The sequence below is a fragment of the Stenella coeruleoalba genome, assembly GCF_951394435.1.
Source record: "Stenella coeruleoalba genome assembly, chromosome: 3".
Taxonomy (NCBI): Eukaryota; Metazoa; Chordata; class Mammalia; order Artiodactyla; family Delphinidae; genus Stenella; species Stenella coeruleoalba.
Window position 1 is genome coordinate 139,549,387 of NC_137148.1, and position 22,415 is coordinate 139,571,801.

General features: G+C 41.2%; 1 protein-coding gene across 1 annotated transcript in view; it reads left to right on the top strand.

The window, feature by feature from the left end:
* Positions 1-22,415, top strand: part of LOC307185039 (uncharacterized protein) — a 127,293-nt gene that overhangs the window by 53,318 nt on the left and 51,560 nt on the right. Inside the window, exon 2 of the mRNA XM_079918828.1 lies at positions 8,956-9,110. Within this exon, the coding sequence (XP_079774954.1) occupies positions 9,061-9,110 (50 nt within the window). The 5' untranslated portion in view covers positions 8,956-9,060. The remainder of the gene's footprint in view (positions 1-8,955; positions 9,111-22,415) is intronic.

Here is a 22,415-nt window from a genome sequence, read left to right on the forward strand (position 1 = left end):
CTATTTCCATGTGTTCACTGTGTCCCCTGGTTAGCTGAGCCTGGGAGTTCCCCAGTAGAAGGCTGTCTCCTTGGCACCCAAAATGTGTAGGGTGTGACTCTTCTTCTGGAAGGACCCCTGAGGAATGATTGGTTGTTTGGAGAAGCAATATAGTAGCACGAAGACAAGAGTCTGAGTTAGATCTAGAATCAAATCCTAGTTCTGCACTGTGTGGTCTAAGCTGTGTGGTCTTGACCAAGTTTCTTACCTCCCTAATCTTCAAATGCTTCATCTGTAAAACAAAGTTCCTAATGACCCTGTGCGTGGCTGTTAGGAGGATTACATGAGATAATGTACATGGAGGACCTAGCCAAGTGTCTGGCCTGTTATTGGTGCTCAAGAATTGTGTTCTTCTTTTTCAAGTTCCTTTTTTCCTTATCTTAGTCTTCATTTTCCTTTTCTTTCTGTTTTATTGTATTTTACAGTGTGATATCGGGAAATGTGAAATATGCTGCATTTTCAAAGAAATGACTCAATACTTTCAGTCTCTTTCCCTATAAACTTTCTAGCAATTAGTAAATGCTGATCTAAGTTTCATCATCTTTCCCCCCCGTCCCCTCTTAATATCTGGTAAAGGTGACTGGCCAAAGGCATACATTGAGTTCAATGAGAAATTAAATAGTTTTCTAATCTTAAATTCCTGGAAGCATCACCGTATTTCCTCACTTCAGAAGAGCCTCTTTCAGATTTTATTTTTTCCATCTGGGGAGCATTAGAATAAGACAAGTTTATTGGTAAAACTTCATGTTAAAATTTTCAATTTGCTGACCTAACTTCAGCAGAAGCTTTGATTTTCTTGTCTTTTTTTTTTTTAAACTGTGAAGTAGAAAGTTAAGGCATACTCAGCCGTGTAAATATTTTAGAGGAGGCTGAGATACACTCTAAATGGATTCCTGTATCGTATTTGATGGTAATTTTGGTAGTTTGGAATTTCAAGGGGAAATAAAAGAAGGAGAAATGTCACCAGGGTTGTAAATCGTAGGAGGAGAGTTGAGAACTTGTTCCTTTGCAAAGTCACATTTGCCATAACAGGTTGACACCTGAATGAGTTCACAGGATGAAAAATGGATGCAAGGACTGGATTAAGTAGAAGCATTTCTTTCCCTCTGCCCCTTCCAGTAGATCTTATACGTATCATACCATATGGCAGGTGACTCAGCCTTCATTAATTACCATCACATGCTGTCCTCTAATTGTTTTCCAAATAGAAGTCTTGTTTTGTTCAAAATATTGCAAAATACTTGAGGGGATGGGTCATCTCACATACTTACTTGGTGTGGCCTCCTGCAGCTCCTAACCCCATTCTGTGCATGCATTATTGCAACTTGGGAACAGGATGAGAGAAAATGAAGCCCTGAGCCTATCTCCCATCTGTGGTGTCCCTCAGTTAATGAAGATGTTAAGGGCAAGGCTGTGACTCACCGTGCTCACCAACAGAAGTGGATGTACAGGGAGGGTGAAGAGAGGCCAGAAGAGAAGCCTTTGAAAAGAATACGTTGAACTCCAACAATGGAAAGAGATGAAGAATGTCGTGAAGATGGGGAGAATGTGAAAGATGAAAGAGAACTGGGGATTGCTCAGCTGCCATGGAGAGAATTTGGCTGTGAACAAGTTCCAAAACAATTTCCATGTCATAAAGGTGGGGAACAGGGTAGAGGATAATCACTGGAAATCACAGCCCTTTTGACTGAATAACCTCAGTTAGTTCTTCAAGATACCCTCTTGTGTCTCTCCAGCAGGAGCTTGATAATCAGTGCTTCATGAAGAATTGAGGGAGCCTGTATCCCAAAGAATGGGGATGAAATAGTTTCTGGACATTTGGAGCTTAGGGAGAGGTTTGCACACTGTTAACAGTGAAAAATACCGTCCTTTGCCTCCTTGAGCAAAAGTTCCCAGAGTTTTGAAAGGAATTAATCTGGTGTTTCTACTCTAACCCCAATAGAATCCTAAATCCTGAAAAGTCTCTGCAAAAAGTATATTTTGTTGACAGGTTATTGTATAGGGTATAACCTCCTACAAAAATCTTGTCTAAATCCACCAGAATGGTGAAAATGAATGATACTATGTCAAAGTCATTGCTGTATTTGCTACATGGCCTTCGATTTTTTGCTTCTTTTTTCCCTTACACTTTTTTTTAAAAGCAGTGAGTCTATTGAGAAATCTTATTAAAAATCACAAACTGAACAGCAGACCTTTTTTTTTTTTGAGAACCAGAAACAGATTTTAAATGACAAAAAAAAACCAACTCCTTTAATCTTTTTGTAACGTCTTGACAGTTGTGCCAGAAGATGTCTGCTTCTGCCTTCAAAATATAATTGCTTTGGGTCTGAAACAATTCATTTCCCACTCTTTTTCCGCTACTAGAAATCCTTGCCCTTTAAGCTGGGTATTTTCCCTTAATTTTGTGGCTACTTTTTTGGTAAGGTAATGGAAAGGGGTAGGCAGCCAGGAGGCTAAGGAGACCAGAATGAATGTCGTAACACAACACTATGCCTCGTGAATGTATAATGTGAGATAAAGAGAGCATCTGTGAACCAAGGAAAAAAAACTGAAATATTTTGTCATAAAAATGAGGTTGACTGTCACAGAGTTGAATATCTAGTGTCACCAAAGATATTTGACCTTTCTAAATCCATCAAAGCATCTTTCTATTGCTTTGTTTTCAATAACTCAAGTGAAGTCATATCATAGTTGAAAACCTTAGCAGTTAGTGTCTTAAAGATCCCAAATCTTCCTTGTATTTTCTTCAAAGAAGCATTTTATAAATATTGGAATAAGAGTGTCATCAGATTTCCATAAAATCCGCCTCTGTGGACTTTTTAGCACAAACATTTCTGATCTATAGAATAAACCTAATGAGAATCAGAAATAGGTGATCTCAGCAAGAAGGGAAGCTTTAAAAAAAAAAAAAAAGAAGGGAAGCTTTAATGGAGTGGGATGGGGGATTTAGGCATCAGTGAGAATCCATAACTGCAAAGCCACATGGTGTGTCCTAATCCCTAAACTCAAGCCTTGAATCATGAACGACAGAATAGGAAAAAAATAAATAAAGGGAAAAGAGGACGTGAAACACAGTCAGAGGTGTTGACCACGCAGTAAACCTGATAGTTTGGGCTTCTTGCAATGTAGTGTACCTTTTTTTCCAATATATTTGTCATTTTTTTTCCAAACCAACTCTGTGAGAGTAAGTGTAATTCATTAATTCTTTTATGACTCAGTTTTTAAAAAAATATTTATTTATTTGGATGCACTGGGTCTTAGTTGTGGCACGCGGAATCTTCCTTGCGGTGTGTGGGATCTTTAGTTGCAGCATGTGGGATCTAGTTCCCTGACCAGGGATCGAACCTGGGCCCCCTGCATTAAGAGTGCAGAGTCTTAGCTGCTGGACCATCAGGGAATTCCCTGACTCAGTTTTATGAATATTTGTGGCTTCTTTGCATCTACTCCTCTCTATCACCACTAGAGCCTGGAAGAGGACTGTGCCATGCAGTTGGGGGACTCGTGGGATTAAGCAACTCAGTGCTGTCCACTTCTGTCCAGATGTGATCTGCTGGATGAATTGAGATTTGTCTTGTAGGAAATACAGGAATAAAAAGAGGGAAAAAAAGACAACCCCAATCCTCTGTTGCAGGACCCTTTGGAAAACTGTATCAGGCACACTGTTGCTTCCACTCACCTGGAAGCTACTTAGCTATAAGGGCCAGGGCAGAAATGGTGCATTTCTATGTAGGCAGGAACCAAGGTGTACTTGGAGAAGCAAGTCCAAGCCCAGGTTTTCTTCTTTCTTAAGGGATACAAGGATGAAAATCAATATGCATTAATCATGAGCACTTCCTGCGAGCTGGGCATTGTGCTTGACTGCCCCCCTTCCCCTCCCATGATATATGGTTGGGTCTCTATTTGATTCCCCAGAAAGACAGGGTCACCAGTAGTCTGGGGGAGGATCAGTTATCTTAAAATTAACTCATAGTTTACGCTATATATTACTGTGCTCTCTTAGGAGTTTCTCAATTGACGAGAACAAAGATTCAGTCTTACTAGCTGGGTCCAAGACCTAGAAGTAAGAAATTGATTATTTTTCCTTACATTTTCTTCCTCTGAGTCACATGCCCTGATATAATAAAGGTATCCCACCCCACCATCCATTCCCCAGGGGTGGTCTTTTTGTTTTTCTAACTCAATTCAGGACCTTATATGTCTTTTTCAAGTCTCTTAACTTTCTTTCACAGTCTCATTTCCAGGATGCTCACTATACTCCATTATTTTTCATTCCATTCTTCCTTCTTAGGAGCATAGCTCTTATCTATTTTGGTCTTTGGGAATGCTGGTAGTTTTATGCAAACCTAATCATCTTTCTTTATTATTAAGAGGCCTAGTATTTCTGGAGGGTCAGTTACCTCAACTCAGAGTCCATCTCATTTGATCCTAAACACAGCTTTGTGAGGTAGGTTGTACCTTCCTTCTCTTACAGCTGAGGAAACTAAGACTCAGAGTTAGATAAGTTGCTTAAAGCATGTGAGTAATACACGGTAGAGCCACAAGTTAAACCCTGGTCGCTTTGGGTCTATGTTCCTTCTATACAATGATCTCTTAAAATCTCACATTTATTGAATCGCCTACTAATAGGTCAAGTACTGTGCCAAGGCTACTGTGCTGAGGAATTCTAAACTGAAGTTGGCGTAAGAATTGAAGACTGTTGGCTTCCTGAAATACTGTGATGAGAGAGATTCTACGGTCCCGTCTACACTCAGTGGGAAAGGATGCTGGGATTCATTGTTAATGTCTATCGTGAGAGCATAATAGAGTGACTTTGCCAATTATTCATCTCCTCTCACAGAGTTGCCCAATAATAGCAGGGGCAGAATGATAGGGTATTTGAGAGCTAGGGTTTGGACTGATACAGATCAGACTCAAGTCCTGATTCCACCATGTATTTAGGTGTGATGTCTTGAGGAAATTACTCAAACTGAGTCTCCATTATCTCATTCTTTAAATGAGGATGATTGTAGTACCTGCTTTGGGGTTATTGTGAGGCTTGATGAGACAATGCACTTAAGCACCTAATATGATGCTTAGCACATTAGGTCTTCTGTTAGAAAGAAATGTAATGGGGCTTCCCTGGTGGCGCAGTGGTTAAGAATCCTCCTGCCAGTGCAGGGGACCCGGGTTCGAGCCCTGGCCCGGGGAAGATCCCACATGCCGCAGAGCAGCTAAGCCCATGCACTACAACTACTGAGCCTGCGCTCTGGAGCCTGCGTGCCACAACTACTGAAGCCCGTGGGCCTAGATCCCGTGCTCTGCAAGAAGAGGAGCCACCCAATGAGAAGCCCGCGAACCGCAATGAAGAGTAGCCCCCGCTCGCCGCAACTAGAGAAAGCCCGCGCACAGCAACGAAGACCCAACACAGCCAAAATAATAAAAACAAACAAATTATTTTTTTTTAAAAAAGAAAGAAATGTAATGAGGATGGACGGTTACCTGACAGACCACTTACTATCTTTCATTTTCCTTTCTCTAATCTTAGAGAGGTTACCTCTTTAAGGATACCTAGTTGACATATTTTTTCACAGTGACATAAAAGAGTAATTATTTCCCCATTTATTACCCTGACAAGTTTCTCTTCACTTCCTTGAGATTAGAAGTCCTAATTTGGCTAATTGATTTAGTCAGTAATGAGCACCAAATGCTGAATATGACACTTGGGTAAGAAATCTGTAAAACCACAGAGGAAGGCGTGATGCATTTCGAAAAATCAGGATGAGTGTAATAATTTTAAGGGGCTGTAGGGGGGTACAGGGGAGAGAAAACCCTGTTGTCTGTATTTCGGGTGAAGATGACACTGCTTTTGCAGACCACAATTTCTCTGTGCTGCCATCTTGTGAGATAAGAGAAATATGGAAGGATTTGAGGAGGGGGTTAAAACTGAGAAATGTAGGTCCAAACACTGTTTCCTGTCCAAACTCCGTTAGCACCATACTGTCAAGTGCTCCAGCATCGTGAGTGTACTTCCGTAGCCTATAATTGCCCTGTGCCTTGGTCAAGAGATGGGTAATTGCTCCTATGGGCCATAGATTTCCTGCTAGCAGCAGCTGATTGAAACCAGCCATATACTGCAGTTAAAAACCCCAGACTTGCTGCAGTGTTTACAGATAAACCTTCTGTGCGACAGTCATGTACTGTAACCAGCCATCCATATGTTAGAGATATTATCCACGACCCCCTCATTTTCTCTTGAAGACAGATCAGCTGTTCTTTTCAGTTTGATTAAATTTCACTATGTGGGGTTGATAGGCCAACTATTTATTTTGTAGCTGATGCTTTAAGTAAAGTTGCATTTCTCTGGATCTGAGTTCTACTTTGGGGGCATTTGTTAATAGCCACACTACTGTAGTATTAGTTACTTCTGCAAAGTTTCTTATTCCTCTTTTTCTACTCCTCTGATAAGCCAAATACAGCTGTTAGCCTGTGTGTCTGTTGACGTCCTCAAGAATTGGAATCTAGTAAAAGTAAGCCATCCACTCATTAGCAATCATGACGTTTTGGGGTTTTGGAGAAGCTGAAGGGGGATTATGTGTTTTCTAATTTTAATGCCACTTGCATCTGCAATGGACACAATGGATGATGCTACATAATATTAAAAGGTAGATGACGCTCTGTGTCCATACTCACCTTATGGGGGTTCCCATTTCTCCACCCTTGCAGTTGTATTAAATTTAGGCTTTAGAGGCTAAATGAACAGTTTGATATCTACGTATGATTCAAGTCTGTCCAGTGGATCTCAAGATTTTGGGTGGTTTTAATTCAGTTTCTCTGTTTATCAATAGTAACATCGATATCATCTTCTTCTTGCTCCCTTTATTCTTTTATTAAAAATTTATGTTTTATTTATTTTTTAATTTTTGGCTGCATTGGGTCTTCATTGCTGCACACGGGCTTGCTCTAGTTGCAGCGAGCAGGGGCTACTCTTCGTTGTGGTGCGTGGGCTTCTCATTGTGGTGGCTTCTCTTGTTGCGGAGCATGGGCTCTAGGTGCGCAGGCTTCAGTAGTTGTGGCACGTGGGCCCAATAGTTGTGCTTGCAGGCTCTAGAGCGCAGGATCAGTAGTTGTGGCACGTGGGCTTAGTTGCTCTGTGGCACGTGGGATCTTCCCAGACCAGGGCTCGAACCTGTGTCCCTTGCATTGGCAGGTGGATTCTTAACCACTGGGCCACCAGGGAAGCCCACTCCCTTTATTCTTGAAGCAAGAATGAAAGATAAGAATGGTTACAGATAAACTGGGAATGCCTTGAACGTGTGAAATCAGAAACTCTGTCATTCCTACCATACCCTCCTTTTTTAAAAACTTCCCTGACAAACCTGTAAACTTGTTTGAAATTCATGAGTAATTTTTCTTACGGTAGGAAAAAAAATGTTTTTTTTGTGGTACGCGGGCCTCTCACTGTTGTGGCCTCTCCCGTTGCGGAGCACAGGCTCCGGACGCGCAAGCTCAGCGGCCATGGCTCACGGGCCCAGCCGCTCCGCAGCATGTGGGATCCTCCCAGACCGGGGCAGGAACCCGCATCCCCTGCATCGGCAGGCGGACTCTTAACCACTGTGCCACCAGGGAAGCCCTTTTTTAAATATAAATTTATTTATTTAATTTATTTATTTTTGGCTGCATTGGGTCTTCGTTGCTGCACACGGGCTTTCTCTAGTTGCGGCAAGCGGGGGCTGCTCTTCTTTGCGGTACGCGGGCTTCTCATTGCAGTGGCTTCTCTTGTTGTTGAGCACGGGCTCTAGGCACGTGGGCTTCAGTAGTTGTAGCACGCGGGCTCAGTAGTTGCGGCTCACAGGCTCCAGAGCGCAAGCTCAGCAGCTGTGGTGCACGGGCCCAGCTGCTCTGCAGCATGTGGGATCTTCCTGGACCAGGGCTCGAACCCACGTCCCCTGCATTGGCAGGCAGGCTCTCAACCACTGCGCCACCAGGGAAGCCTGGAAAAATAAAAGTTTAATCCATTTTTTAAAAAAACTGAGTGACTGAAGAATTTATATCGTGATGGTCCGACCTAGTCAAATTAACAAAAGAGATGGGATTTGTCGTGTGTTTCCTTTAGTTCTGTCTTCTCTTTTTTGCAGCTCTATCTTCCTTAGATATATGGAGCTGATCAATTTATTGGTAATGCAGTGGTAAAGAATATATTAGCATTTGCAGGGTTAGGTCTAAGCATGGGTTCTTGGAACCTCAGATAATGATTACTTACTTACCTTCCAAATTCTGAGGTTGAAATTAGTGGTTTGAGCAGAAGGAAAATATAGCAGTTGAAATAAAGCAAAGAACACTTGTCCACAGTATACAAATCCATGAATTTGGTCGCACATGGGGTGTATATGTCCAGGTGTTAAAGAATGTGGATACAGGACAAGAAAACAAAACTTGTCTACTATGATGGTACAGTTTTATGAAGCATTTTAGCAGATCCAAATTTAACCCAAAGATGAAGTAATAATGAAATGTACAAAAATAGTTCTACATTAAAGGCCAAGGGAAGTGATAAATGAATGAACACTTGCTTGTAGGCCCAGGTACTTTGCTTGTATCTTCTTATTTATTGTTTAACTTATGAGGTAGATGTTATCTTCTTACTTAAAAATGAAGCAGGGTTTCCCAGAGGTTAGATAACTTGTCCCATGTCATAAAACTTGTAAGAGAACAACTAGGATTCTAATTCAGGTAGGCCTGACTCCTAAATCTATGTGCTTTCCATTATTTCATCCATTCCTTGAATTTTTCTTATGATTTCTCTGAATATCAAATTTCCTTAGACTAATTAAACATGATTTGATTGATCAGTATTTGGTTTTCACTTGTTTTTTTAGGAACTCATTCAATTATTTATTCATTCAGCTAATACTTATTTTTGTTTCTCCCATGTGTCAGGCACCTCTAGGCACTGAGAATACAAGATTAATGAGACATGGTTCCTGTTCTTGAGAAGATTTCAGGGAGGGAACAGATATATAAAAGAAATACTTGTGATTCCATATGAGAACTGCATTAGAAATATGTCCAAGTTTCAGGGGTAGAACAAAAGAGTAAGTAATCAATATGTTTTGGAGAAGAGGTATTTGGCCAAGAGCTGTTTTTCTTTTTTTTAAAGGAGCTTTTTTTTTTATCATCTTTATTGAAGTATAATTGCTTTACATTGTTGTGTTAGTTTCTGCTGTATAACAAGGTGAATCAGCTATACGTATACATATATCCCCATATCCCCTCCCTCTTGCGTCTCCCTCCCACCCTCCCTATCCCACCCCTCTAGGTGGTCACAAAGCACTGAGCTGATCTCCCTGTGCCATGCAGCTGCTTCCCACTAGGTATCTATTTTACGTTTGGTAGTGTATATATGTCCATGCCACTCTCTCACTTCATCCCAGCGTACCCTCCTCCCTCCCTGTGTCCTCAAGTCCATTCTCTACATCTGCGTCTTTATTCCTGTCCTGCCCTTAGGTTCTTCAGAACCTTTTTTTTTTTTTTTTTAGATTCCATATATATATAAGTGTTAGCATACGGTATTTGTTTTTCTCTTTCTGACTTACTTCACTCTGTATGACAGACTCTAGGTCCATCCACCTCACTACAAATAACTCAATTTCGTTTCTTTTTATGGCTGAGTAATATTCCATTGAATATATGTGCCACATCTTCTTTATCAATTCATCTGTTGATGGACACTTAGGTTGCTTCCATGTCCTGGCTATTGTAAATAGAGCTGCAATGAACACTGTGGTACATGACTCTTTTTGAATTATGGTTTTCTCAGGGTATATGTCCAGTAGTGGGATTGCTGGGTCATATGGTAGTTCTATTTTTAGTTTTTTGAGGAACCTCCATACTGTTCTCCATAGTGGCTGTATCAGTTTACATTCCTACCAACAGTGCAAGAGGGTTTCCTTTTCTCTACACCCTCTCCAGCATTTATTGTTTGTATATGTTTTGATGATGGCCATTCTGACTGGTGTGAGGTGATACCTCATTGTAGTTTTGATTTGCATTTCTCTAATGATTAGTGATGTTGAGCATCCTTTCATGTGTTTGTTGGCAATCTGTATATCTTTTTTGGAGAAATATCTATTTAGGTCTTCTGCCCATTTTTGGATGGGTTTTTTTGTTTTTTTGATATTGAGCTGCTTGTAAATTTTGGAGATTAATCCTTCGTCAGTTGCTTCATTTGCAAATACTTTCTCCCTATCTGAGCATTGTCTTTTCATCTTGTTTATGGTTTCCTTTGCTGTGCAAAAGATTTTAAAGGAGCTTTAACTGGTGTGTTGTTTTAAAAAAGAAATATTTATTTATTTATTATCAGTTAATTTATTTATTTTTGGCTGCGCTGGGTCTTCATTGCGGCACGTGGGAACTTTTTTGCGGCATGCGGGATCTTAGTTGTAGCATGCGGACTTCTTAGTTGTGGTATGTGGACTCTTAGTTGTGGCATGCATGTGGGATCTAATTCCCTGTCCAGGGATCGAACCCAGGCCCCCTGCATTGGGAGTTTGGAGTCTTACCCCCTGGACCACTGGAAAGTCCCTAACTGGGGTCTTAAGAGAGAGTGATGATGAGGATGCTAGTGACAATAGCTAATAGTTTTTGAATACTTAGTGTATTCTCAAAAGCTACCTATAAAGTCTTACCTCCTTTAAACCCCTCAACATCTCTAGGTATTATTCCTCTTCACATCTCTTCACATCTTCACAAAGACACAGAGTAGTTAAGTAACTACTGGATGGTAGAAGCAGGATGCAAATCCAAGTTATCAGCTCCAGAGTCAGCCCCATTTTGTGGCTCTGTTTGATTAAAGTAGTGGTGAATAAGGGTTTGCCTGGAAGAGTTGGAGGTCGAGTTGGGATAAAGGGAGCGTTGGGGAATTTGGAAGGATTTTCCTGGCCAGGTGAGCAGCACATGGAAGACAGAGAGATGTGAAACAGTATGGCACAAATTGGGGATTTGTAAGTAGCAGCACACAGCTGAATGTGCCTTGTACACTGAGGATTGTTGAGGAGGGGAACCCTGAGGCTGTGCCCAGATCAGGAAGGACTTATTTGGACATAATAAGGCATTTGGACTCGGTGTCATTGAAGGATTTTAAGTAAGGGGATGAAATGACCCCGTCAGTTTTCATCACTAAGTTATACAGGTAATTAGGAGAAAGTCAAAGTTTCAGCAGTATGCGTTAAAGCACTCAAAATACATTAGTAGCAGGAATTTTGATAACCCGAACTTAAAAAACATTTTAATAGTATTCATTATTTATCTCAGTATTTAAAGATGTGATGACTTCACCTTTTAATTGCCTTGCTTTCTTTCTAGTCAAAGCACTTCTAGCAATGAAGTTAGCCCAGTCTCTGAAACTGAAATCTGGAAATATCATAATCATTTATCTGGGCTTTAGACAGACCAGCATAACCTTAATCACTCTTTTTGTTGCCTGAGATAGAGATTCATTCTGGATCTGAGCTTCAGATCACATTACTTTCTCCCAAAGGAGAGCCTCATGAAGAATTTGTAAATCACAGTTTTAGCTTTTGTGTCTCCTCAGGAGCCCATTCTAATGTTTCATAGACCATAACCCAAACTGCAGGCTTCTGAGCCCACGAATAGGTGTTGACAACCCATTATGGGAGGGAGAGCCATGGTTGAAAGGGCCACTGGGTTACTGGTTTTGATTGCTGCCTTTCTGGGCACTGCAGCTTCAGAGGGAACGCACCACCTACAGATTTAAAGCCAATAAGCAGTCTTAACCTCTCTTGATATTTTCTGCCTTAGATTGGATCAAGCATTACCTGACACTGGCAGCTGTTTTCCCTGACTTGTTTTGCTGTTATATGATGACCTTTTCTTTGTTTATTGTTTTATTTGAACTTGCTGGGAGTTTATATAATTGATGGGCTTGTATGCCACAGTATGTCTGGGAATCTGCTGGTAATATACTACAGTTTCTGAATGGGTAGGTTTTTCTTTCTCTCCTCCCCTACTCTCACCCCTAATGTCAGAAAGTCAACATCCCAACTGGTGAACTGACGTGGTAATAGAGACTCTTACCTGTGGGCAAAGGGTTTGGGTCAATCAGAGTCACCCAGGGTCAGCCTATATTAAAAATTTCAACATTTTGACAATCTCTTGAGCTCTGCTGTAATACCTGAGTTTTAGGTTTCAGTATATTTCTGAACAGAGATCCATCTTTGTTCACATCGCCTCAGCTTGACTGAGGTGTTGAAATGTACAAATCATGAAATTTTTCATTACTTATCAAAAATAAGCAGTACGTGGTTCTCAATATAGGCTTGACAGCTAATCATTTAACATTTTTATCTGATTTTAAAAGCTATAGGCATTAAAGACAGACAAAGAAAGTGAAAAAAAGCAAGTTACAAAACAATGTATAGGATCCCTTTTTTTTTAAAGCTAAATGTTATGTGATCTTAAATGAAAACAACATGGAAGAAAAAGCATCAGAGAGTTAGTAGTGATACTGGATCGCAAGGACTTTCTATGTCATCCCTCCCTGTATTACTGAGTATGCAATTTCTTGTATTTAGAAAAGTTTAAAAGCACAAGCAATATTTATGCTCCTTGTATAACTCAAAAGCTTCTAATGTGTAACAGAGTAGAATGATTAGTAAATGTAATTCAAATATATTGTATGTTTCAAATAAAGAAGTTAATTGTTCAGTTGACGTGGTTAAGCCTTAAGTTTCTGAGTTGTCATTTTTAAATTAAACTGTGCTTAGGTTTTGCAGGAACAATTGAGTTTCTTACATTTTAGCACTAAGGAATCAGGCTTGGTAAGTTACTACCTTCATATCCTTAGAGCCTTGTTCAAGGCAAGCATCAAAAACACTTCCACTAGTTTTGGAAATTGATATGCAAATAGATGTACTTGTAATGACTCTTGTCCACCTGTGATGTTAGCCTTGGTCTTTAACTTGTATATGTCTCAGTACCTTCTCTGCCATTCAGTCAGCCTGCCCAGCATCTACTGGAAGTATACAGTGTACCAAATATTGTGATGAGTGTTCAGGATAAAAAAAATATATGGTTTCTGTCCAGAGAGCTCATGGTTTCTTTGAAAAAGAATTCAGTGTAAATATTGAATTTCATTGCTTATATATGTTTTCCTTTAGAGAAGTAGATGGTTTCTAAAATTGGTTATGCTTTGCCATCCCTTTTGAGAGGTGTTCTAAAGCAAGCCATGGCTGCCAGGCAATGTTGAGATTGAATATTTTATCAAGGAATCATTAAGCATCTAGCTTGGTACTGATTTAGTACGAATTCTCCATGAATGTTCATAGTTGAGATTTTCCTTGAGTTCCTTAGAAGGGATTTGGAAACCTGCAAGCAAGAGCTAGAGTTTCTGCAGGATTGTATAAAGTTGGTTCTGTGTCCCCTCTTCATGGAATAATACAGTAAATAAGAAGCCTGGAAGGGAAGAAGGGAAGAAAACCAACTAATAAGTAGTGAAGTGGGCAAAAGAAATGTCAAACTCAGAGGGTGTCTGTCAAAGTTGATCAGTGTCTTACTCCATTTGGGCTGCTAGAATAGAATACCACAGACTGGGTAGCTTATAACCAACAGAAATTTATTCCTCACAGCCTGGAAGCTGGAGAGTCCAAGATCAAGGTACCAGCATGGTCAGATTCTAGTGAAAGCCTTTTTCCTGGTTCATAGCCAGGTTCTTGCTGTGTCCTCACATGGTGGAAGGGGTCAGGGATCTCTCTGGAGCCTATTTTATAAAGCACTCATCCTATGCATGAGGGCTCTATCTTCATGGCTTAAGTACTTCCAAAAGGCTCCACCTCCTAATACCATTATCATTGAGGTTAGGAATTTGGGGGCGGGGACACAAACATTTAGACCATAGCCATTAGGCACTCGCATGTCCAGATTGGTCCCAAGCCATCCTGAAGGGATGGATCTTTGTGATCAAGGAAAGCAGCAGGGGTTGGGGGTGCATGTAGCGGTGATACTCAAGGGTATTCCTTATTTCTGTTAGTACATATGTGTGTGTGTGTGTGTGTGTGTGTGTGTGTGTGTGTGTGTGTCTTGATATGTAAGATATCATGACACAAAACTTAAAAAAAAACTAATGAGAAAATTCTATGCCAGGAACTTTTCAAAGGTACAGAAAAATGCTTTCCCATTAATAATACCACTATTTTGAGAGAAAGTATTCAGATTTTGGAAAGGACTTAATATTTCTCATAATATCTGCATTCATATATGGATTTGATCTATCTATCATCTATCTATCTATCTATCTGTCTATCTAAATTTGATCTACATACATACATGAATTTCATCCAGTGGTTTTGGCTTTGAAATAGTTATCTGCTACACTCTCACGTGTTGAATAGTAAAAGGTAAGGTATGATTTTAACTTAGCATTTTAGTTCACAGGATACAATTAATAAGTGTTGAACAATTTAGAAGGGGAATGAGTCTCTCTGGGTCAGACATTTCTTCTGAGACATAACTGTATTCTAGATTTTACCTATATTTTCTCAGGGTCAGAACTGTGTTGTCACTCATTGTGTTTTGTTTACAATGTATGGTTTACTTATGGGAATTTATTGGGAGATGATATCTTTCACCTACTCTTTCTCTTTAATTCTTCCTTGCCTTCTCTGAGTCCAAGTCCCAGGAGAGCTTCTGCATTGGACTCATATTTTATATTTCCTTAAATCATGTTGCAAAATACCCTTAAAAAGAAAAAAGGCCTTCACCATTTCCATCTTAATTTTCTGAACCTGATTTCTTCTTTCATAAGATGAAGACCTTGATACTTTCCTCTCCTGGTTTGGGAAAGTGGTCTGGCATGTGGTGGACGCTCAGATCAGTTTGTGGAACTAAGTTTAGAATGCTTGGCAAACGTCAGATGTTCAACAAATGTTACACCCCTTCCCCATCTTTCTGCCAGGGATACAAAGATGAGGGAGACATAGCTTCTGCTTTCAAGGACCTTGAAGCCTAGAGGAAAAGAAAAACAGGTAAATACATAGAGCCAGTGAGACCTTTTAATCAAGGTGCTTTGGGAGTAAAGGAGACAATGACTAAGGACCTCTGTGTTCTCAGGCAACCTGAATGGTCCATGTCAGCCGTGGTATTTGCACAGGGTATAATTGATTGTTCACTCAAAAGACCTAAAGTTATTGGCAACCTATAAAACGTGTTGTAATGGTGAAAGCTATTAATGTGTACACTGAGTAGAAAATGACTTTAGCAGTGGGACTGTGTTAGTCTGCTGGGGCTGCCATAACCAAGTACCACAAATGGGTGACTTAAATACTCATAGTGTATTGTCTCATAGTTCTGGAGGCTGGAAGCCTGAGATCAAAGTGTCAGCAGGGGTGGTTCCTTCTCAGGGCTAGGAGGAAGCATTCCATGCCTTTCTCCTAGCTTCTGGTAGTTTGCTGACAATGAGGCATTCCTTGGCTTCTGCTGCATCACTCAGATCTCTGTCTTCGTCTTCACGTGGCATTCTCTTTGGGGGCCTGTCTCTTCACATGGTGTTCTTTTAATAAGGATACCAGGCATATTGGATTAGGGACCCACCCTATTCTAGAATGACCTTGTATTAACTAATTACATCTGCCACAACTCTAGTTCAAATAAGGTCACCTTGTGAGGTACTGTGGGTGAGGACTTTAACATGTAAACTTTTGTGGGACACAATTCAAACTGGGCCCTTTCAGACATATAAAAGCGTTTCTGTATTTTTCAGTGTACAAACAGGAGGAACTGATTAGCATTTCTCCCAGTTGCTGCAGCCATTGGAAAGGTACACATATTACCCTGACAAGAAAAATGGAAGAATATGTATTGGGAGGGAAGGGAAGGAGCCAGGCTTCATTGGATGCTTTCTATAGCCCAGACGGTATTAGGTTCTTTGTCCAAGTTACTTCCTTTAAAGTAATTTGATTCTCATTAAAACATGTTTATTAGGTCATCTCCATTTTGCAGATGTAGAAACTGAGGCTCAGAAACATGGAATCACCAACCACAGTTTGGAGCCAGAAAAGGGTAGAGCTGGGATTTGACAGCTGATAGGTTGGGTGCCAGAAAACATGCTCTTTCCCTTCTAGTCTGATATCCAGCTTCCCTGGTGGCGCAGTGGTTGAGAGTCCGCCTGCCGATGCAGGGGACGTGGGTTTGTGCCCCGGTTCGGGAAGATCCCACATGCCGTGGAGCGGCTGGGCCCGTGAGCCATGGCCGCTGAGCCTGCGCCTCTGGAGCCAAAAACAAAAACCTTGTTAGTCTGATATCCTCCCAAGAAAACTGTGATGATGAATGTAAGATTGTGGAAGCCAAAGATCCTAGAACACCTTTCCTATAAAGACTGTCTATCCCCAGGTGGAATAACCTTAGCAGTTACTTTCTTAGTCATTTTTTAAAACTTTATAATGGGAGCAGATATCCCAATGTTCTCTCAGTCTTGCAAAGGTCATTTTATAGGTTAATATTAAAAACTCATGAATCTACATTTCCATTAAAAAAAATTATAACTGTCTACATTTTCTTACCCCGTTCATCAGCTTGTAGACCACTATGGGAAAGAGCTGTGTCCACAATGGAATCATCAGGACAGACTCTCATGGTTGTTCACACGGAAACTTGGAGCGCTTGCAAATTTGACTTTCTTCTGTCTGGCATTTAACATACTCAATATCTCCCCCATTCCCCTTTCTTCTTCTCTATTCTTGTCCCACCACATCCGTGTCATGAAAATGGCTACTGAAATAAAGTAGTTTAATTTGTGAAATCACAGTATGGTTCTCTCTGCTCATCCCAGTTTGCCCAGATTAGCCCAGGCAGATGGCTGTGGAGTTTCATGGCTGTTGAGAAAAGGGGCCCTTTCCAGAGCTGAAGAACAAGTGTGGGAGAAATGTTATGGATGCCAAAAAGCTGTGTGCTTGAGTTTTTGGGCGAGTGAAAGCAGGGCTGTGCATCAGGACGACTCTGCCTTCTGAACAGAGGGCTTTCTGAGAGCTAGAAGCAGCTGGTTCTGGAGAAAAGATGGCTTGCAAAGAATCAGAGGCATTATGAGTCTTAAATTATTTAAGTTCCTCCTGTGGCAGCAGACTGTAATTGCTTCCTATTTCTGTAAATATTAGCAGCTGTGAGCCTTTAGTAAGGAGCTAAAACAGTGCTCAGTGTATCATACTTAAACTCTGGAATATTGTTAAATACCTGACCTTGGGCTGTCAAAGCACACTCATTACCCACACTCGCCCTTATGCTGGGAGCTGTCGACACTCTGAACTGGTACATTATTTTCAGCCTAGTCTGTAATAGCCTCGATAGATGGAGAATTGGCAAAGGGAATTGCAAGTCACCAAGTAGCAATGTCATGATCCATTTCCTTGGGGGAGGTCACCTCTGTGCCCGCTGCCTTTTAGTTGTTTTCACACCTGTGACTCCACCTATAGCTGTCATGGCGAATCCTTTATCAAACTGGCAAAAACTTGAAATAGGACTAATTGGCATACCAGCTCTTACCTCTTTAGTCTCACTTGATCTCTCTGCCTTATGTTCAATGATTTAGTCCTACTGAATTTTTTTTTTTTTTTGAGCCTTCAGACTCATTGTATTCTCATTTGTCTTTTGCATTTGGCCTGTCCTGAGTCTTCTATCTGGAATTCTGCTTGTTCCATAGCATCTCTATGCTGACTTCTACTTATTCTGTTGATGACACCTGCTCTTTGGAAGTCTTCCCTGACCGTCTGTATGTGGGCTAGTTAGGTCTTCTTTATTATCTCATGGGTGTGTAGGCAACATTCCCTTAAGAGCACACGTCATGTTGGGATTGTAGTAACTATTTAGTGGTCTTCATCTGCCGCTGTATAGTGAACTCTTTGAGGTTAAGAAAAGTGTCAGTCCTATTTGTAGTTTTAGTTGCAGGGTCCGTGTGGAACCTGGAGAATAGAAAGGGATTGACGAGTGTTTGTTGAGTGGAATTCATACTTCTACATCTAGCATTGTTGGGATATAATACCTGTGGGCTTAGTCTTCAGTAGAGCTGCCAAGGCAATCTGTGTATGTGGCAGAATCTCATCGATGTCTTCAGATAGCCACTTCCCTTCTTCCTTGTTAACACATTTCTTTGGGATGGTATGAGCCCAGGTCCGATAAGGAAATCATCATTGGTCTAACCCAGTTATCACAATTCATTCCTTTATGCCAGTGATTGGTCAAAGGGTGGGCACGTGATCCACTTCTGGCTAATGAGGCATAAGGGGAAGTATGTTGAAGGTTTGGGGAATGATTTTGCTTTTTATTAATAGAGTGGTGTGAGAAGGAAGCCATTTGTATCCTTCTCCCTTCTTTTCTACTATGGATGCTTTCATAGAAGATAAGAAGAAATGCTACAACTACTTGTCAACCATGAGGAAATAGGCCTCCACATGAGCGTGGGCAAGTGCAAGGTTCTTAGGTCCTTGGTGATGTCGTTGAGTCATCAAAATCAACCTTGGGACAATTTACCTCTGAATTTTTGTAAAGTAAATGATAAAACATTCTTCTGATTTAAACAGCGTTTTGCTAGATGTTGTGTTACCTTTGGCTAAAATTGTTCTAACTGTAATAGACACTAGGAAAAGGAAGGTGTGTGCATAGATTTTGTGCTCATTTCAAAAACTAAACTGCCTATGCCACATAGTGAGAGAAGACAACATAGAAAATATATTGGGCTTGGGGTTAAGACATCTTAGTTCACCTGAATTTTTCTTTCTTTTTTTTTTTTTTTTTTTTTTTTTTTGTGGTACGCGGGCCTCCCACTGTTGTGGCCTCTCCCGTTGCGGAGCACAGGCTCCGGACGCGCAGGCCCAGTGGCCATGGCTCACGGGCCTAGCCACTCCGCGGCATGTGGGATCTATCCGGACCGGGGCACGAACCTGTGTCCCCTGCATCGGCAGGCGGACTCTCAACCACTGTGCCACCAGGGAAGCCCACCTGAATCTTTCTTGTATAATTTTGCACAAGTCACTTATCTCTCTTATTTTCTAGTCAGGCAATCATTTATTCAACAACAACAAAAATAAATATTTGTTTGACAACTGTGTGTTATATACTATCTTAAGTGTTTTTTTAGGAAAACTGAGTTGAACTAGATGAGTTTTTTATTTGTAAAAATATGATTCACTTTTATTTTTATGTCTTTAAAAAGAGTCTGAGGAACTACGAGTCTATAAAAATCCTGTACAACTTCCTTCCAAAATCTGCCTTGATTCCAATCATGTTTACCTTTGGCATTTCTTCTCATCCAAATTTCTTGCAGATCCTTATCTGAGAGATTTTTTTTTTTTTTAAACACAACAAAACCCACAAAGCATCTGTCTCTGGCAAGCGTGCTCATGAGTCACATCTCCTCCTCTGCAAAGTGAAACCTTGTGAAACCTCGTGAAACCAGCTGATTAAAAGGAGTACGTAAAGAGGAGGCAGTCTGTTAAATTTATTTTCAGTCCAGCCTCCTAATTTCCATTCCATGTGCACTTATTTATTCAGGCACCAGGTCTTGGCAGGTACAATCTATTTAGGTAACCCTGCCCTGACTCACCACTCAAATTTCCTGGCTGGAGAAAAAAGCTATTGAGCTGTCATCAGGGATAATATAGCCACTGCTGACCAGGCTCAGTGGATGATTTCAAACTGGTTCATCATGGTCCCACCTTGATTAGGATAGAGCTCTTGATTCAAACTACCATGATCCTGCAAGTTTTCTATCTGTAGTAACCCCCGGTCTGGGTAGTGGTGGTGGGGGGCAGTCCATTGTGCCAGGATGTTAGATGGGGGAATCGTCCATGCTTGATGGGAAGCAGTGGGCAATGTTGAGAGGAGGGATAAGCATAACTGCAAATGGAACAGAGGATGGTGAAGAACCGATTAGTGGTTGTATGTTTTAGTATATTGGTTTGGCTGCTGAGTGTAAGCAGTCAGGTTTATATGGTAGGTCCGTGGCATCGGGACTCAGCACCTTCTGTGTTGCTGCTCTTCCATGCTTAGCCTGTGCTTGCTTTTTTTTTTTTTTTTTTTTTTTGCGGTATGCGGGCCTCTCGCTGCTGTGGCCTCTCCCGTTGTGAAGCACAGGCTCAGCGGCCATGGCTCATGGGCCCAGCCGCTCCGAGGCATGTGGGATCTTCCCGGGACGGGGCACGAACCCGCGTCCCCCGCATAGGCAGGCGGACTCCCAACCACTGCGCCACCAGGGAAGCCCAGCCTGTGCTTTCTTACTCTTGGTCCATGAGAGGTGCCTTAATTCCTACGACTATGTCTGAATTCCGGCAAGTAAGAAGAAACAAAGAACAACAGAATTGCATATGCCTTATTTTTTAAGGCATAAGTAACTTCTGCTTGCATCTCCTGTTGGCTAGTACCTGGTCACATGCCACATCCAGCTTTAAGGAAGGCTGAGAAATGTAGTTTTTAACCTGGTAGCCATTCACATGATAGAACTTCTATTATTATAGAAAAATAAATATGGGATAGAGACTAGAAATCTCAGGGTCCTTGAGGGATGGCAACATGAGTAGCATCTTTGTGGGCTTCAGCATCTGTGCAGCTCTGAATTTTTTATGGAATGGTTCTGGCTGTAGCCAAGGCTCTAGTTTCCCTCTTATACTTTCTTCTTTATGTTCTTGTCTCTTCTCCCAACTTGCTTCTACCTTCTGGGAGTGGAAAAGCCTGTTTTATCACAGGATTTTCCTTTACTAGGCTTGGGTCAATGGCATTTTTTATGAGTTAAATAGTATTTGCACAATTGCTCTGTTTTTACAGACTGGAGAATAAGATTGACGCCTAAACATATACCTTCAAAATATAATTCTTGGGCTTCCCTGCTGGTGCAGTGGTTAAGAATCCACCTGCCAGCCACATAGCACAGGGAGATCAGCTACGTGCTACCTAGAGGGGTGGGATAGGGAGGGTGGGAGGGAGACGCGAGAGGGAGGAGATATGGGGATATATGTATATGCTTTGTTATAAAGCAGAAACTAACGTACCATTGTAAAGCAATTATACTCCACTAAAGATGTTAAAAAAAAAAAAATCCACCGGCCAATGCAGGGGACACAGGTTCGATCCCTGGTCGGGGAAGATCCCACATGCTGCGGAGCAGCTAAGCCTGTGCGTCACAACTACTGAGCCTGTGCTCTAGAGCCCGCAAGCCACAACTACTGATCCCATGCGCCTAGAGCCGGTGCTCTACAACAAGAGAAGCCACTGCGATGAGAAGCCCGCGCATCACAACGAAGAGTAGCCCCCACTTGCCGCAACTAGAGAAAGCCCACACGCAGCAACGAAGACCCAACGCAGCCATAAATAAATAAGAAAGAAAGAAAGAAAAACCAGAATATAATTCTTCCCCATCTTTTCCCCAGATGCACAGCAGAGCCCTTGCCTCTAAAGGAGAGAGCAGATCCCCAATCCCAGATGGGAGTGCATGAAACAGAGACATTTAGAGGCAGCTTTTTTGCCTCATGAGAATGTGTTCTCTAGAGATGCTTGTACCTTGTTAAGGAAATTCAACCAAACTAATTTTGGTCTCTGTTTAAGATTTATAAAAGACAGCAGCAGGTAACTTGCTCATTTCATATTCTCCAGGCACTTCTACTCTACCTGAAGTCTAAGGAGAAATGACATATTATGTTTCCTGACAACGTGATCTAGGGATATTCCTCTAAAGAACAATTCTTGACTTGTACTTTATTTTGTCCTTTTAAAAGATACACTACTGGGGAGTTTAAAAGTTGTCATATTTCATGCTTGAGGGATTTAGGTTCTTTCTGTCCATTATCTTGGCCATGAATTGGTGACATGTGCTCATTTCCCAGTGAAACTGCAACATATCCTTATAAAATTCTATGAGAAGAGAGATCTATGCTTTGGTTTCTACAATGAGTGAAGGGAAATTCTGAGTAGTCCTCCTATAGTGTTGTATATATAACTAATAGTTTAAAAAGTGAACAGTTTATTTTGGTGGCTTGTGGTTATTTAGGGGAAATAAGCCACTAATGGGATTTTATTTTCTTATCACGTGGTGAAATCACAAGACTTTTTCTTGTAGAAACATGAGGAGAACCAGGAATAAGTTGATGTTAGGTGGGAAATGAACCGTGAGAGAATACCTGGGTCCCATCCCCTAACAGTGTTGTCTGGTTTTTATTTCTGGGCAGGTGAGGACATGCCATCTTGGTACCCAGTATCAGCATCCTGTCTTCTAAAGACGCACCAGGCTCCTGATCTCTACCATCCTCTCCCACATGGACAAAGCTTGTGTCCTATGTCTCACATCTTCAGAGGTCAATTCTCTGCTAGGTGAAGGGCTGATTGATCTAAGATGCTCTAATTGTGGG